This window comes from Elephantulus edwardii, unplaced genomic scaffold (assembly GCF_000299155.1).
Source record: "Elephantulus edwardii isolate Elephantulus edwardi_28Jun2011 unplaced genomic scaffold, EleEdw1.0 scaffold00008, whole genome shotgun sequence".
Taxonomy (NCBI): domain Eukaryota; kingdom Metazoa; phylum Chordata; class Mammalia; order Macroscelidea; family Macroscelididae; genus Elephantulus; species Elephantulus edwardii.
Genome location: NW_006399758.1, coordinates 28,100,101 through 28,116,836, shown reverse-complemented (window position 1 = coordinate 28,116,836; position 16,736 = coordinate 28,100,101). Strand labels below are relative to the sequence as shown.

Genomic DNA, 16,736 nt, shown 5'->3' with positions numbered 1-16,736 from the left:
CTCATGTTATAAAACTTCTTAATGTGTTTTATCAAAATAAAATCTTTATTTCAGTTAAGATATAACTTTGCCATACCAATCTCATTTGTTGTCTTTTCTAAAAAAATCCATTCTTTCTAGTAATTATTTCTCTGACTTGAAAGAACATTTGACTTGAGGCAGATAATAGAATGAATATTCTTCCTATTGTCACAAGACCCTAATTTCCTAGCCATTCCTAAAACAACTAGCATTCATAGCTGTAATGCATATGTACTCTGTAATGCCCACACCTTTAGAATCTTTCTTGGAAAATTTGTAGCTATAAAGTTCACTCTTACTGGGTTGTAGAGAATGAATTGTGGAATAATTTTATAGGAATGAAATTATTTCTTATGGTTTTTCCCCCTCTTTTATAATGTATACCACATTTTTTCTGAAAAGTTTCCCCAACTTCCACCATAATTTTACATGGTATGTTTTAATATCAAGATTTCATTATAAGTGTAAAAAATTCATTTTCCAATTATTAGATCCCACTTTTATGGCTTAAATCACTAACTACTACTTAATGAAAATTGTCATCTTTCTTTCTAGTCCTCAATTATCCTTGATTAACAACATAGATACTATTAATAATACCCTACTCTTCACTCTAAGGAACTGCAGGCATGTAAGATACATTAACTAATATCAGTTCATCACCCTGCAGGGAAGGGAAGGGAAAGGAAGACATTATTTTAATGAAGAGTATACGCTAGCTTTGAGACTAACCAAAATAGAAAATAGCTGAGCTGGAACAACCAAAGATGTGCTTGTCTTTGTCAGGAAAATACTTCAATTACGTGTTCATTAAACATTTGTTAGATGTTTTCTCAGAGTTGACTCAGCATCTGTACTTGAAAAGGGTGATCTTTATTAAAAATTGTTTCCATTACACAAGAAATATTTATCAAGTGACCCTTGGGTGCAAATCTAGTAGAAGCTATAATCAGTGACCCAAAGTCAACTTCATATGCTAATTTTCTATTTCTTAATGTGGAGGTAAATAAAATGACTCAGATGTTGGGACCTAGAATTTCCCCTCTTCCTCCTGCTTATTGGCCTTTTAGGAGAGTCACATGACAAAGATGTTCTTTAAATTAAGGTACTGGTGATGCAGCAATGCCTCCATTTCTTTGGCTTTCAGCTGTGAGTGCCTCCTGTCAAGCTTCCCATGATGGTTGAACCCTTCCTAGGTACATGGAAGCTGGTATCCAGCGAAAACTTTGAGGATTACATGAAAGAACTAGGTGAGAGATGCAATTAGAACACTGGCAAACGAACAAAGCATTTTGTGATATGTTTGGGCTTATTTGACTTGAAGTGTTCCTTAAATATTTTCTTTTACAATCATAAGGTGTATGTATTCATATAATAGTAACATAGATTTTATCTCTTTTTTATTATTCATAGTAATAATTTTATCTTTTCAAATACAAAGTTCATATACACCTCTCTTCTGTTATAATTCATATTTTCAAGCTTATTTATCCTTTATCTAATCCCCTTTGATGTAACATCATTATGACATTTTTTAGATTCAAATATATAGGTATTAATCACTACCAACATCTGTAATTGAATATTTCTATTACATTTGTTTCATGTCTCTAAGTTAATGTTTTATGTGTTTTGTTCTAAGTTAATGTCACAAAGAGTGCTAACAGCAAATGACATTTCTTGTTGACTAACTTTAGAATTCTGATGTATGTGGGAAAAATAAAACAAAATCTTAATAATTTTTAATTTTAATAGGAGTAACAGATTGTTCTCGGAGCTCCAGTTGCCTGGTGGTAAGAAGCTGTGCTGCAGTCCTAAAGGGACATGGTTCAAATCCACCAGCTGCTCCATGGGGGAAGGATGAGCAATTTAGTCTTAGTTTCAAATTCGCTGGAGTGTCAGCTATGAGTTGGTTCCAAGTCAACAGCACACAACAATAATAGATCACTCATACTCATTGAATAGTTTACCATTGATTTTTTTCATAAGTACTTATCTTTTATCTGTTATTCAAGTAGAATAATAACAATCAATTGTAATTATTTGAGTTTGTAGAAAACAAATATTTTTTTATTTTACTTATTATTAACAGAATGACATTTAATTTGTCCTTTAAACATGGAAGCAATTACTTGTACTAACAAGCTATAAACAACATCAAGTGTATGTTTTAACTTTTAAAACAGCACCTACTAATAGCCTGTTTGTCATTCTAAGCAACCACACAATGATGTCTCTTCTTCATCGTAAGAAGTTAATACACTTGTAAATGGGATTTGTGATTCTCTTTCAGAATTGATGTTCACATTCTTAAGGAATAATAGGAAATATTTTTCAGCATTTCTTTGTGGTTCGCCTCCTTTGCGTTTAATTGTGAGCTTATGCAAGATAATTGAGGCTTATCACAATAGCACGTATTTTGACTGAGTGCTGGAATTAGGCAAACAGGAATAACAGCCAGATTCCACTGAGTACCACCTGCCAATATCTTCTTACCTAATTTTACTTAATCTCTTGACATACCTATGAGGTTGTTTTTGCAATGTGCTGTCCAATTGGAACCAACTCTCAGCTGACTGTCTAGTGGGTTTTCAGCAGCAGTTAATTGTATGGGAGGAGATGGTCCATCTTTCTTCCTTGGAGAAACTGGTGGATTTGAACTGCTTGCCTTTGAGTTGCTGTGCAGCTCCATACTACTAAGCCTCCAGAGCTAAGCATCATAATAATCGACATTTTACTAAAAGAAAGCCGGAAAGTTGGAGAATGTAATCAGTGTGTCCATACTATCACTCACAACTAAAACAAAGTTAGAACCCTGCAGATTAATCACTATACTTTTTGGAGTGTTCTCTTCCTAACAGTGCTCCTCCACTATAAGAAACTACATAGCACGTCCTTCATCAAAAAGTTAAAAAAAAACCCCTGGAAATCAAAGATGATGGGGAGTCAATTCTTCTGCTCAGCCAAAATTCCATCCCACATGGAAGTTCCAAGCTTGAGTAGCAGTGCCAGACACAATGCCAACTTATTTAATTTGCCTGCCTCCTCTTTACTCTGTCAGATCTACATGTAATATGCAAATGACAGAGAAGATAAGTTATATTCTTGCAGAGTAGTTTGTGTCAATAGAAATCCACGTTTCTTTCTTTTAAAGAAAAAGAGAGAAAAAAGACAACAACTCTGGTAAAATAGAAAATATCCTGGTCTGGGGATTTAGAAAGTATGTGCTTAAATCTTAGCTCCAGTATTTATTAGATGAATAACCTGAAATATTTCACTATCTTCCTGGAATTCATGCACATATCTTTAAAATAAGAATGATGTCACTGCACTGTTTTCTTAGATCTCTGTAACTCAAAAGACACCATACACATAAATATAATTACTGTCATGTGTCAGAGGTCTTCTACGTGGATCATCTATATCCTTCCATGATACTTACTAAATCTCTGAAATGAGCAAATAATCTGGGAAACTGGACTGTATAAATATTGAAGGAAGAATCATCAACAATCTGCGTTACACAGATGACATACCTGACTTGCAGAAAACAAAGATTTGAAGCACTTACTAATGAAGATCAAAGACAACAGCCTTCAATGTGGATTACAAATTAATAAGAAGAAAACAAAAATCCTCACAACCAGAGCAGTATGCAAAAGCATGACAAATACAGGAAATTTTGAAATTGTAAAGGTTTCATTTTACTTAGATCTGAAATCAATGCCCACAAAAGCAGCAGTCAATAGTAATTCATATAGCATTGGACTGATATGCTGAAAAAGACTTCATAGTGTTACAAAAATGTCACTTGGAGGATTAAGTCGTGCCTGACCCACACAATGGTATATTTAGTCATCTTATATACATTTACAAGTTAACAAATGAATAAGAAATGCTGAAAGATAATTGATGTGCTTGAATTATGGTGCTGGAGAAGAACATTTTAATACACCATGGACTGCCATAAGAAAGAAAAAATCTATGTTGGAAGCAGTAAAGTCATAATGTTTTTCTAGAAACAAGGATAATGAGACTTCACTCATACTTTGGACCTGTAATCAGAAGGAGCTCGTCCCTGCAGAAGGGCATTGACCTTGGTAAAATTGGAGGACAGCGAAAAAAAGAAAGACTCTCAACAAGGATCATTGTCATAGGGTCAACAAGGAGCTCAAATATAGCAAAGATTGTGAGGATGGCACAGACCAGGTATTGTTCCATTCCATTGTGCATATCATTGTTATGAATCAGAACTGACTAAATGGAAACTAACAACATGATTGGGAGAATCTGATTTAATACAAAGACCATAAAAGGCCTACAAAACCACACAGTAAATTATCCATAAAAATTCAATAAAGTATGTATTCTTTAAAATTGTGTTTCAAATCAATAGTTAACTCTTCCTCCTCAATGTCTTAAGATTTGTCCTGTCATCTGCCTTATAGGAATGAGCTCTGAAGCTAGAAATGTGGCTGGATTAGTGAAGCCAAGTGTCACTATCAGTGTCAATGGGGATGTGGTGAGCATCAGAACAGACAGTCCTTTTAAGAACACTTCAATCTCCTTCAAGCTGGCAGAAGAGTTTGAGGAACTCACAGCAGACAACCGGAAAGTGAAGGTGAGACCTAAATCTTACTGATGTTCAGTAACCAAGTAAGCAGTATGAAGCAATTAGACATGGTTTATTCACACTGAGTATTATAATACTTTTGAGTTTTATAGGGGGTCTCTTGTGGCATAGTGATTGCACTGCAAACAGATGGCATCTGGTTTGAATCTACTAGCTGATCCCTAAAAGAAAGATGGGCGATTCGCTGAAAACCTCATGTATCATCAAGTAATTTTGAACTTACCTTGTTGATAAATGTCTGCATATTTCTAATACCAATATTTTTAGCTGATTAACAGACTACAACACTATAAATGTTTTCATTACTTTTTCTGATAGCTTGCTGTCATTATATGAGTCCTGGTGTCACAGTTCTTTGGGAATTGTGCTGTTAACACAAAGGTTCAGTAATCACACCATGGGAGAAAGACGGGCAATTTCTTCCCATAGGATTTCCAGCCTCTCAAAAGTCCACTGGAAGGTCAACTATGAGTTGGTTCCAGCTCAACAGCAATGAGTTTTTGCGTTTTGACTGATATAAGAATGATAAGAAACAAATACTTTGCATATTGCTTGAATAAAGAGAGGAAGTATTATCTGGGTAATAACATTTCTTCCAATTTGCTGGTATTCAATTATGACAAAACAAAGGGAAGAAGTTTAAAGAAAATAATTTCAAAGTGAAGATGCGGAATAGATGCCCACCCAGTCTTGTAAAGGTTTGAATATAGTGAATGGCAATTTTTCAGTGTAAGAGAAGACCTTCAACACGATGGATTGACTCAGTGACTGTAACAATGGGCTCAAGTGTATCAAAGATAATGAGGATGACACATTGATCGGGTGGGTTCAGATCCATCGTTGACTGGGTTTCTAGAAATCATAGTCAACTTGACAGCACATAATAACAACAATTTCTAATTGACTCTTTTATGCTTTTATAGAGCACCATAACATTAGACAGTGGCTCAATGATTCAGGTCCAAAAGTGGCCCGGCAAGGAGACTACAATCAAAAGACAAATTGTAGATGGAAAAATGGTAGTGGTGCGTATTCTCTAGATTAAAATTTTCAATGCTGCTTCTTTTGTTTTTTTTATAAAATTTTTAGTTTATAATTGTTTACAAAGTTCATAAATGTTGTTTTCACACTGGATCTTTCCTCTTTTCTTTATACAATCCTCCTTCTACCCATCAAATTGTGCAGATCTATGATTACTCTCCTGCCCATCTTCACCTCTTTGCTCCTACCTTCCTCCTCTTGGATCTTCATACACATTTTACTAGTTATCTTTCTACTTCTATAATAATGGTCTTATAGTGTATTTGTCCTTATGAGAATCAGTTAGTTCGCTTACCATTATGCTCTCCTGTCCCTCCCATGTTAGGTAGTGATTTACAAAATCATTGCTCCTACATGCTATATAGTATTTCATCATATGAATGTACCACAATTTCTCAGTCTATTCCATTGTGGTTGGACATTTGAGCTGTTACTGTGTTCTTGCGATAGTGACTTACACTGCTATGAACATCGGTATACAGATCTCTCTTTGTGTCTCAGTTCTAATTTACTCAGGTTATACGAAATGTCTATGTTCAGGTTTTGGAGGACACACCAAATTGCCTTCCAAAATGGTTGTGCCGTTTTACAATTCCACCAACAGGTTATAAGAGTTTCTATCTTTCCACATCTGTTCTGTTAAACTTTGCCTCTGCTATTGGGGTAAGATGATCTCTTATTGTGATTTGTCAATACTTCTTTTTGATGCATTTCTTTCATGTGACTCAATTATTTCTCTGTAACTTAAAGAGAATTTGTTCTGGAAAGGGAGAAGGAGGACAAGTTCAATCTGCCATGTATCAATTCTAATAGAATGCTCTTTGCTTTTAGGAATGCACCATGAATAATGTTGTCAGCACTAGAGTCTATGAAAAGGTGTGAAGAAAATGTCTGCTTCAGTAATAACATGTTCTCTAACAGGAAACTGGTACTTACAGAAGATATGCCTCAGGGCCAGTGAGTTTTTAAAAATGTTTAAAATAAATTTGCCCAATAAAACATCAAATTAAGTGCAATTTTGCAGCTGTGTAATACTAAGTGTAATACTAAGGCTCAATCTGATGAATTGGTGGGGCAAGATGCTACTTGCCCATGGTGTGATTCTAAGAGCACTGAAATTTCCTCTGCCCATTTGACGTACAAAATAATTGAGGTTGCTTAAAGAACTATTCCATTTAGGTTAAGGTATTCTTTCAGAAAATCTTCTGTTGAAGACTTCTGTCCAAGGAGAATTACACTACTGGCCAAAAGGACATGCCTTTCTGGTAGTTTGTATCCATTAGTTACTCTGTGTGATAAAGATTGGAAATATCTTCCCAGGTGATTTAACAGTTCCATAAACGCATTGGAGGATCAGCTACAAGTTGATTTTGACTTGACAGCAATGACCAATTGACTGAGAAGGAAGATAGAATTCCTGCATGGGATGAATGGTTAAAGGTCATGGCATCTAACCAAAGGTTGAAAGTTTTCATATCTAGCAGTGACCTTGGAAAAAAGGTGTGGCCATTCAAAAACATCATCTGTTGAAGATCCTGTGCAAAAGTTGTATTTTGACACACAAGATCATCATGAGTCAGATTTGACTCAATAGTAACTGGTTTGGTAAGGGATAAATTATAGTCATTGAAAATTACTAGGTAGTATAAAGATTGAAAATTGATATTGCTGATTTTTATTTTTGCAGAAAGCTGGTCCTACCACAAACTGATGGATAGTTGTTGTTGTTGTTATGTGACATCAAATCACCTTCAACTCATAAAGACCCTATATACAATAGCCTCAGCCAGTCCTCACACTTCCTCAGCCAGTCACACACTTCCCCCCTCCCCCATTGCCCTAGGTATGTATCATTCTATCTCATCCAAGGTCTTCCTCTCCCATGTTGTCCCTCCACTCTTCCAAGCATGACATCCTTCTCCAAGGATAGATTCCTCCTGGCCACATGTCCAAAGTATGTGAGCTGGAGCTTCAAAATCCTAGTCTCCAAGGAGAAATTTGGTTTCACCCTTTCAGAGACAGACCTATTTGTTTTCTTGGCCATCCAGGATATGTTCAAGACTCTTCTTCAGCACCACAACTCAAAGGCATCAATTAGATAATATATATTGTTTTCTAGAAGTTGTTGTTGTTGTTGTTGTTATGTGCCATCGAGTTGCCTGCAACTCATAATGACCCTTTGTATGACAACCCTAAATCCTGCTCTACCTGTGCCAATATCACTGTCTCCAACACATCTACTTCCATTACCCTAGTCACCAAATCAAGCCACTTCGTAGAGGGTCTTCCTCTCCTGTGCTGTCCCTCCATCCTCCCAAGGATGACATCCCTCTCTGAGGATTGGTCCCTCCTTGAAACATGTCCAAAGTATGTCAGATGAAGCTTCAGAATCCTTGCCTCCAAGGAGCAGCCTGGTTTAACTCTCTCTAGTGTTAGTTTCCTTAGCAGTCCCTGGTATATTCTATACTCTTCTCCAACACCACAGCTCAAAGGCATCAATTCTCTTTCTATCCTTCCTAGTCATTGTCCAGCTCTCTGATGCATAGCAAGTGATTGCAAAGACCATGGACTATATCAGGTGCACTTTAGTCTCCAAAGTCACATCATTGCTATTCCATACTTTAGAGAGATCTCTAACAGCAGATTTTCCCAATATGCAAAATAATAATTTTCTCACCTGTTAATCCATTTAAAATGAGACCAGTGCATCTGTCACTACAATTTAGACTTTGTAGGATGACATTTTATTAAATGCCAGTCCTGAAATGTTAAATCTTTAATAATGGGAGCTAAATGCGGCACCTTTCTGCTCATTCACATCCTCCAGGGGCTCCATATGAGAAAACTAGGGAATCTTCCATGTGATTTACAGCTTTGAAAACCCAATGGAGGATCAGCTATGAGTCAGTTCTGACTTGGTGATAATGAATGTATGAATGAGTGAATGCAATATAGTTGTTAGAACTATACTAAGTCCCTAATAATCTCATCAACTATAATCCCTAGGAATGGGCATTCTCAGGAATGGCAATTTTGGTAGAAAGAGAAGGAAAAGAAGAAAGAGGAGAAATGGTGTAAAAATCATGTTGTATTTTAAATTAAAAAAATATATATTAATTGGTCAAATATGCATCAAGATTGTTGAGGAATTGGGTGCCACTTCTGCTTCCAGACCTGTCATAGTATGTAACTTATTGGTTGAGTCGCCTGCGATGCATAGCAACCCTTTGTACAACAGCTCTGAACCCTTCCCTATCCTGAGCCAGTCTCACTAACTCTGACTCACCAACCTGCACCACCCCAGCCATGGTATCAAACCATCTCATCCAGAGTCTCCCTCACTTGCAAGGTCCATCCACCCTTCCGAGCACAATTACCTACTCCAAGGACCGGTCTCTCTTGGCCATGTGCCCAAAGTGAGTGAGGCAGAGCTTCAAAATCCTGACCTCTAAGGAAAGACTTGGTTTCACCCTCTCCAAGACAGTCTTGTTTCTTTTCTTGGAAGTCATGGTATGTTCAATACTCTTCCCCAGCACCACAACTCGAAGGCATCTATTCTACTTCTGTTATTCTTAGTCATTTTCCAAGAAGCATAAGAGGTAATTGAGAAAACTATGGCCTGGATTAGGCGCACTTTTGTATCTAGACTGATATCGTTGCCCTTCAGCACTCTGGAGAGGTCCATGACAGCAGATTTTCCCAGTGAAATTTGTCTTTTGATTTCCTGACTGCTGGTATTAAGAGTATTGATTGTGGAACCAAGCAAGCTGTAACTGCTAACAACCTCAATCTCCTCTCTCCATCTATTATGGTGCTGCCAGCTGGCCCAGTGGTGAGAATCTTTGTCTTCTTGATGTTGAACTTTAATCTATATTGAAGACTACATGCAATGCAGTCCTTGACCTTTTGCATTAAGTGCTTCAAGTCTTCTTCAGTTTCAGCAAGCAAGGTTGTTAATTGTAGGTTGCTAATGAGTCTTCCTCCAATCTTAATGCCACACACACTCCTCCTCATAAAGCTCTGTTTCCTGAATGATCTGTTCTGCACACAGACTAAAAAGGTATGGGGACAGGATTCATGCCTGACGCACTCCTTTCTTGATTTTTGAACCATGCAGTTTCCTTGCTCTGTTCTGAGGACTGCTTTTTGGAACAAGTATAGGTTTCATATAAGCATGATAAAGAATTTTGAGATTTCCCATTTTCCTCAAGGTTAGCCACAATTTATTGTGATACACACAGTCAAATGTCTTTGCATAGTTGATGAAACCCAGATAGATATTCTTCTGGTACTCTCTGCTTTCTGCCAAGATCCATCTGGCGTTGGTAATAATGTCCCTAGCGCCACGACCTCTTCTAAACTCAGCCTATATTTCAGTAGTTCTCTGTTAATGTATTGTTCAAGTTTTTTTTGTAGGTAATCTTCAGCAGGATTTTGCTAGTATGTGTTGTTAGAGATATGTTTCGATAATTTCCACACTCTGTTGGGTCACCTTTTTAAAAATGGGAATAAATATGGATCTCTTCAAGTCAGTTGGCCAAGTAATTGTCCTCCAGATTTCTTAGCACAACTCGGTGAGCACACGCAGAACAGCATCTGTTTGCTGAAATATGTCAATTGGTATGCCATCAAGTCCTGGGGCTTTATTTTTTTGCCAAGTCCTTCAGAGCAGCCTGCACTTCTTCCTTCATCGCTATTGTCTCTGGCTCATCTGTTGTTTCTTGAAGTTCTTCTGTGTCAGTTAATTCTTTTTTGTTACAATGACTGTATACTCCTTCCATCTTCTTTTAATGCTTCTTGAATCATTCAATATTCTGCCCATAGCATCCATAAGCATTGCAACTCATGACTTGAATTTATTTTTTAGTTCTTTAAGCTTAAAAATGCTGAGTGACTTCGGCCCTTTTGATTTTCTGACTCTAGCCCCTTGCACATTTCACTGTAATAATTTGCCATAAAATTCCCATGATTTATGATCCACTGAGCAGCATTTTGATTCTAAGCTGTTTTGTTTTCATTTCACATTAATAAATATCCTTTCAATTTTTGTTGTTTTGTGTCGAGTCACTTGCAACTCATAGCGACCCTGTGTACAAGAGCCCTAAGCCCTGCTCTATCCTGTGGCAACCTCACTGTCTCTGACACACCTACTCTCATTGTCCTAATCACTGAACTGATTCATCTCATTGAGGGTCTTCCTCTCTTGTGCTGTCCCTCCACCAATACGTAGAGTAAGAAACAGTTTCCCAAAGATGATCTTTTTTTATCTTCAACCAACACATAGCATGCAATTGGTTAAACTGCAATCTAAGTATCACAAAACCACTAGTAACCGATGAAACTTAGACTAGAATTTATTCCAAGTTCACCATTGTCTTCTATCTTTTTACAATAAGAAATAACATCAGGATCTGTGTGCCAATATTCAAATGTCACTTAACCACAGAGCTGGCTAAGTGGCTACTAGAAATTTAATTGTTAATAGGAAAGTGCAAACCAGGGGCTGCACTGCTCAGACCCTTCATAGGACATCTCCATAGGACATTATGACGTATTATTGCATTGGAATCCATGAGTGGAAGTGATGCATGCCATTTCTGCATTAAGATTAAGAGGAAAGTACTTACCTCTTCAGCCCCTCATTCCTGCTTGACTGCTCAAGGGAAAGGGCTCTGAAACCTTAGAGACGGTAGAGTTACAAAATGAATACATCTGAGACCACTGAGTTACCTACCTCATGGAGAAAAGCTGCCTTCCTTGCACACCAGAAGTACCTGGACTAATGAGAAGTAAGCTGGCATTTTGGCTGTTTTGAGCCATAGATAATATTGCCATAACTATATCAGTGTGAAATTTGCAATTTCATTCTTAGAGTATATCCTGTTATGAGCATTTTATTGGATAAAATGTAACTGCAAAACAGAGCAAAAAGCTAAACCAGTTGCCATTATCTCCTGCATGTGGTGACTCTGTGTAAGTCAGAATAAAACTGTGCTCCATGGGCTTTCCTTTCTGCCTTTTAAATAGTGTTTGAGTTTTTGTAAATAGGTTGTGGTGCTGAGACTTTCGAGAATTCCTTTTTTAACCATTGTCTTAGTTCTTCCTGAAGGGTGTGTTCTTTAAGACACTTCTTTTTTCCGTTAATCAGCATCTTCTACATCATCGACAGCTGTGGGGCCAACATAAGAAGGAAAGAATAGACCAGACTGTGAATATATTGTGGCAAGGTATAGCCTTATGGGGCTCTGGAGTTGGAGCCAGAATGAAAGATTTTGCTGGGCAATTGACTTGGGACTGTTATGAGAGGCGTACTGGAGGATTAAGGAAATTAGAGGTTTCTTCTACTTATGTTGCTGGACTGAACCTGGACTTTCATTGTGTGATATCCATTGCATTCCCTACCTCCCAACCTATCTCCCTAAAAACCCAAAACTGTGAGTAAAGTTTGTGAGTCAATTTGCAATGAGCATCTAGCGATTAGTAGAATTAAGTGCAGGAGCATAGAAGAGGGCCATGTCTGACTTTTCAGACATCAGTTTTATACTAAGGACATTGTTTATGGGGACAGTTCCCCTTTGTGTAGTTAATAGTGGCCATAATTAGCTGTCACCACATTGCCCTTGCTCCTTTTACATAAACCCCTAGTTATGTTCTCATAGGATAATTCCCACACAAATTGCTCAGTGACTTTAGTTCCTTCAAAAAAAGTGAAGGCAGTTATGGAGATGGCCAAGTCTGACCCCTACTAACTCCTTAGGGGAACAGTCACCATCCACAACATAAAACTAATTTCTAAGAAGGTGGGATCCCTATGCTCCTGCACCTAATACAAATTGTAACACCAACCTCCCCTCCCTCTGCTGGGAGGACTCTCACTGCTTTGTTGCTGGATCTGCTGATCTGTTGTAAAGGCCACTCAGAACTCACAAAATCATGTTCACAATTATGGGGCTTATTAGGGAAGTTAAGAAGTTGCAATTTGCACAGGCAACAGAATGCAATTCTTCCATCATGACCATTTCTCAAGGATACTTACAGCCCCTTTGATCTTGACTTTGTGGCTGTAGGTGACCTTTCTCAGTTCTGTTATGTATGTCTCCTCCAGTCCTTCAGAAAGCTGGCTCTGGCTTTGTGGGGCAGCAGTTCCAGATCAGCCCTGTCTCGCTTTAGCTCTGGTTCTCTGCTGTTGTTGCTACTATTCTTAATTATACCCTTATCTGAGGTGCTCAAAATAAAAGCTGTGCATCCTCTACTTCTTTCTTGCTGGTAGTGAGATGCTGTTTTCTGCTGCTAAATTGGCCCAGTTTAAATGTGATGAGAAAGCAAAACTGACCAGTTTCACCGTGAGTAGTTAGGTTATACATGTTTGCAAGTTCTCATTAAGCCAATTCCTTAAAAGGATAAGGACTGGATTGTCATAAAAATAATTAAACAACAATTTAAATATGAATTTACTCAGTTCTCTGATCTACATTGGAAAAAATCTTAAGAAGTATATGTATAAATCATACTTTCCCTCAGTTATTGAAGCATTTTTTCAAAAAATGCAATCAAGTAAGAAACCAATAGGTGACCAGAATAATACACTACTATAAAATTATCTGAATATTTACACATTTGTATTTACTCTTTATGAAAAATAAAGCAATGTCACATTTTACACTATGCTTTGTAAGAAAGCATTTTTATTCTTAAGGGAGTTTTCTCATCAACAATAAGAGTAGATCACTAAGATTTAAAAAGTATCTTTTTTTAGCACTTTGTTCTAATGTCTGATAAGTACAGCCTACTTTATGATTTTAGTGTCACTTTCTATGGCGAAATGTAAATAAGGCAGAAAAACTCACAATGTTATAATGACTAGAAAAAGAGAAATGCAAAAATCATATCATCTATTCATTCTTCAGTGAATGATCAACTTCAGTGTTCTGCTGCTTTATTAGAAATAGTGAAATTTAAGACTAGCCTTAGTAAAAGTCATCTCTGTAAGATTTTAGCAAAATGAAAGTTAACTACAAACTATTTCTTCCTTCTCTTTATTGTCATTTAACAGAAGAAAAGCTTTTAACTATCTTTGGGACAACTTAAATGTAATAATCACCATAGCAACCAAAACACCACTACTCTCTGTTGGCTAAGAAAGTAACAAGAAATAGTTCGCATTAAGAAAGCAATCTTAGCATTGTAAAACATAGATTAGAAAAAACTTGGAACAAGAAAAAGAAGAACATCAGGCTAAAGTTCTGATGTCGCATCTGTCAAATAGATGCCTGGGAAAGGTACCAGACGCCCTAGTGTCTGAATTCTGAAAAGAAATGAGATTATTCCTCTCATGTAACCTGGCATCTAAGAAATTTCATTACCTTTTCTCCTTCACAGTAATGGGCTCTTTAATGACATCATCATGTTCTTTATTTGTAAACTATATAAAATAATAATTGGAGACTTTTTTACATAGCTTGAAATGTTTGCTTAACTTCTATCTTGCTAACTAGAGTTGTTGCTGTTGTTGTTGTGTGCTGTCAAGTCAGAACTGACCTCCAGTGGGTTTTTAGAAGCAATGGGCTGTTGTTGTTGTTAGGTGCTATCAAGTCAAGTATGACTCATAGCAACCCTATGAACAACAGATCTGAACACTGTCCTATCCTGTGCCAGCTCATACCTCCTGATACACTAGAGCCCACCATGTCAATCCACCTGGTTGAGGGTCTTCTCTTTTGATGACACTCCCTCTTTTCTAGCATCATTTCCCTTTTCAAGGAATAGCCCCTTCTAGCAACATGCCCAAAGTATGTGAGATAAAGTCTCATCATCTTTGCCTCCAAAGAGCACTCTGGTTTCACCCTTTCTAAGACATATTGCAATAAATGGCTCATTGTTTTCTGTAGAGCAGTTAGTGGACTCAAACTGTGTGCCTTTGGTATTATAGAGCAGCTTCTACCACTAGACTACCAGTAGTTTCTTCTTAGCAGCAAGGTGATATGTTGTAAGCCTCCTATTGGGTGTCTAAACCATGGATTGTACCAAGACCTATATTGTTATTAAATGTCATTGAATTCTGACTTCTAGCAACTTAGGAACTCTGATCTAGCTCCACCACTTGCTGTGCAGGAGAAAGATGGGCATTCTTCTCTTGTGTGGTTACTGCTTCTGAAATTCTCCTGCAGGGTCAGCTATAGGTTAATCTCTATTTGATGGCAACAACAACAGAGCAATTCCAGCTGTAGCCACAACTAAACAACATATTGCCTGGTTCTGTGCCATCTGACAATCTCAACTATGTGACAGCCACTTTGTCAATTAATATTGTGAAGGTGGGCTTTTTTACTGAAATTCTCCTTTACCAAACACAATATCTAACTCTAGTGATTGGTCCCTCCTTATAATATTCCCAAACTATTTGAGAAAAAGTCTACTATCCTTGCTTCCAAGGAGAATTTGGTTGTACTTCTTTGTTTTGTTTCTGGTATTCCCGCCTCTCCCCCATTCTGTTGTATATTCAATGTAATTTACCAACATTGTAATTTAAAGGTGTCAATTCTTCTTTAACCTTCCTTATTCATTGTCTAAATTTCACAGGCATATGAGGTGAATCAGTTGGGCCAGGCACATCTCAGTCTTTAAAGGCACACCCTTGTTCTTTACCAGTTTAAAGAGGTCTTAAAAAGTAGATTTTCCCATTGCAGAATTTTATATCTTGTGTTCTACTTCCATTGGTGTTGATTATGGATCCAATAAAAAGACACTCTTGACAACTTCAATCTCATCTACATTTTTCATGATGCTGTTTATTGGTTCAGTTGTGAATATTTCTATTTGGTTTATGTTGAAGTATAATCCATATTGAAGTTTAATAAAATACATACTTTTACCTTATCTGCAAGTGCTTCAAGTCTTCTTTTTGTGTACAAGGTTCTGTCAACCACATATCACAAGTTGTAGATGAATCTTCCTCTACATTTGATGTGACATTCTTATCCACACATATTATATCTTGTCCTATATACATTTACCTTTGCTATCTGTGGCCCTCAGGCCTGTCTTTCATTGTTTTTGTTCAGACATTCCTCTAGGTCGTTTAGCCCTAGTGTACAAGTTTCCTTACCTCGGTCACTTGTGGTTGCTGTGAGGTTGAACACTGTGACACTGATGTGTCAAATGTGTTAACGGCTGGTTACCCAATGTGGACAGAGAGTGGGGTGGAGCTCTCCGATTAAAACAAGCTTAGAAGGAGGAGTGGCATCCACTTCCATAATAACTTGCCTCCGGAAACCCTATGAACCTGGAGAGAGGATGAGAGACACCCAAGCATTGAGGACTCTCCTTCATAAGGTTACTATGAGGAGACTGCAACTCAACGGCACTTAACAACAACAACAACAACAACAACAACAACAACAACAACAACAAAGTTTAATTTACATACTAAACTCGACCTCCTGCCATAGAATCTATTCCAATTCATAGAAAGATTCCACTGGGTCTCCAAGATCATAAATCTTTATCAGAGGAGACTTATAATAATTTTTTCAAGGATCAGCTGATGGATTTGAACCACCAACTTTTCAGTTAGCAGATCATGTTGGGCTAGCAACCAAAAGATTGGTTGTTCAGAAGAAAATCACCTTAGGGGAAAATTGAGAAGTCTTCAGTATGTATTTGCAGCCTGGGAAGTCCAGTAGACAGTCATAATTAGTGGAAACGGACTCATCTGAAGTGGAATTTATAAATGAGGCATAGTAAATTGATAACCAATTGCAATAACCAATAGGCCTCTTGCACATACAGTACGGATATGCTGAACAAAGGCATGATTCACATCCCAGGAGGGGCAAAATGGGATGGAGTGAAGTTGAAATTTACAATTAGCATTTTCAAACTGCAGTTGATGTTGGGTAATTGAACCTGTGAAAACGAAGCCTCAGATGCGATAAGAGTGCTTCTTGGAGAAAAGGACAATGCAACTTGCAACTTCATCTCAAATACTTTGAGCATATTGTTCAGTGGATAAAGTTTTGGGGAAAAGTCATTCTATTTGGAA

The 16,736-nt window shown here is 37.4% G+C and overlaps 1 protein-coding gene across 1 annotated transcript; it reads left to right on the top strand.

Annotated features, from left to right (window-relative positions):
* The first annotated feature begins 1,198 nt into the window (after positions 1 to 1,198).
* On the top strand, positions 1,199 to 6,577 carry FABP9 (fatty acid binding protein 9, testis). Its single transcript, XM_006880493.1, has 4 exons — positions 1,199 to 1,271; positions 4,470 to 4,642; positions 5,578 to 5,679; positions 6,527 to 6,577. The coding sequence occupies exons 1-4, from the start codon at positions 1,199 to 1,201 to the stop codon at positions 6,575 to 6,577; spliced, it is 399 nt and encodes a 132-aa protein (XP_006880555.1).
* Positions 6,578 to 16,736: the final 10,159 nt, after the last annotated feature.

Bases quoted from the DNA above. Each gene is read 5' to 3' on its own strand.
- FABP9 (XM_006880493.1), top strand. From the start codon at position 1,199: ATGGTTGAACCCTTCCTAGGTACATGGAAGCTGGTATCCAGCGAAAAC. The intron at 1,272-4,469 runs GTGAGAGATGCA...TCTGCCTTATAG, and splicing joins GGATTACATGAAAGAACTAG to GAATGAGCTCTGAAGCTAGA. The intron at 4,643-5,577 runs GTGAGACCTAAA...ATGCTTTTATAG, and splicing joins CAGACAACCGGAAAGTGAAG to AGCACCATAACATTAGACAG.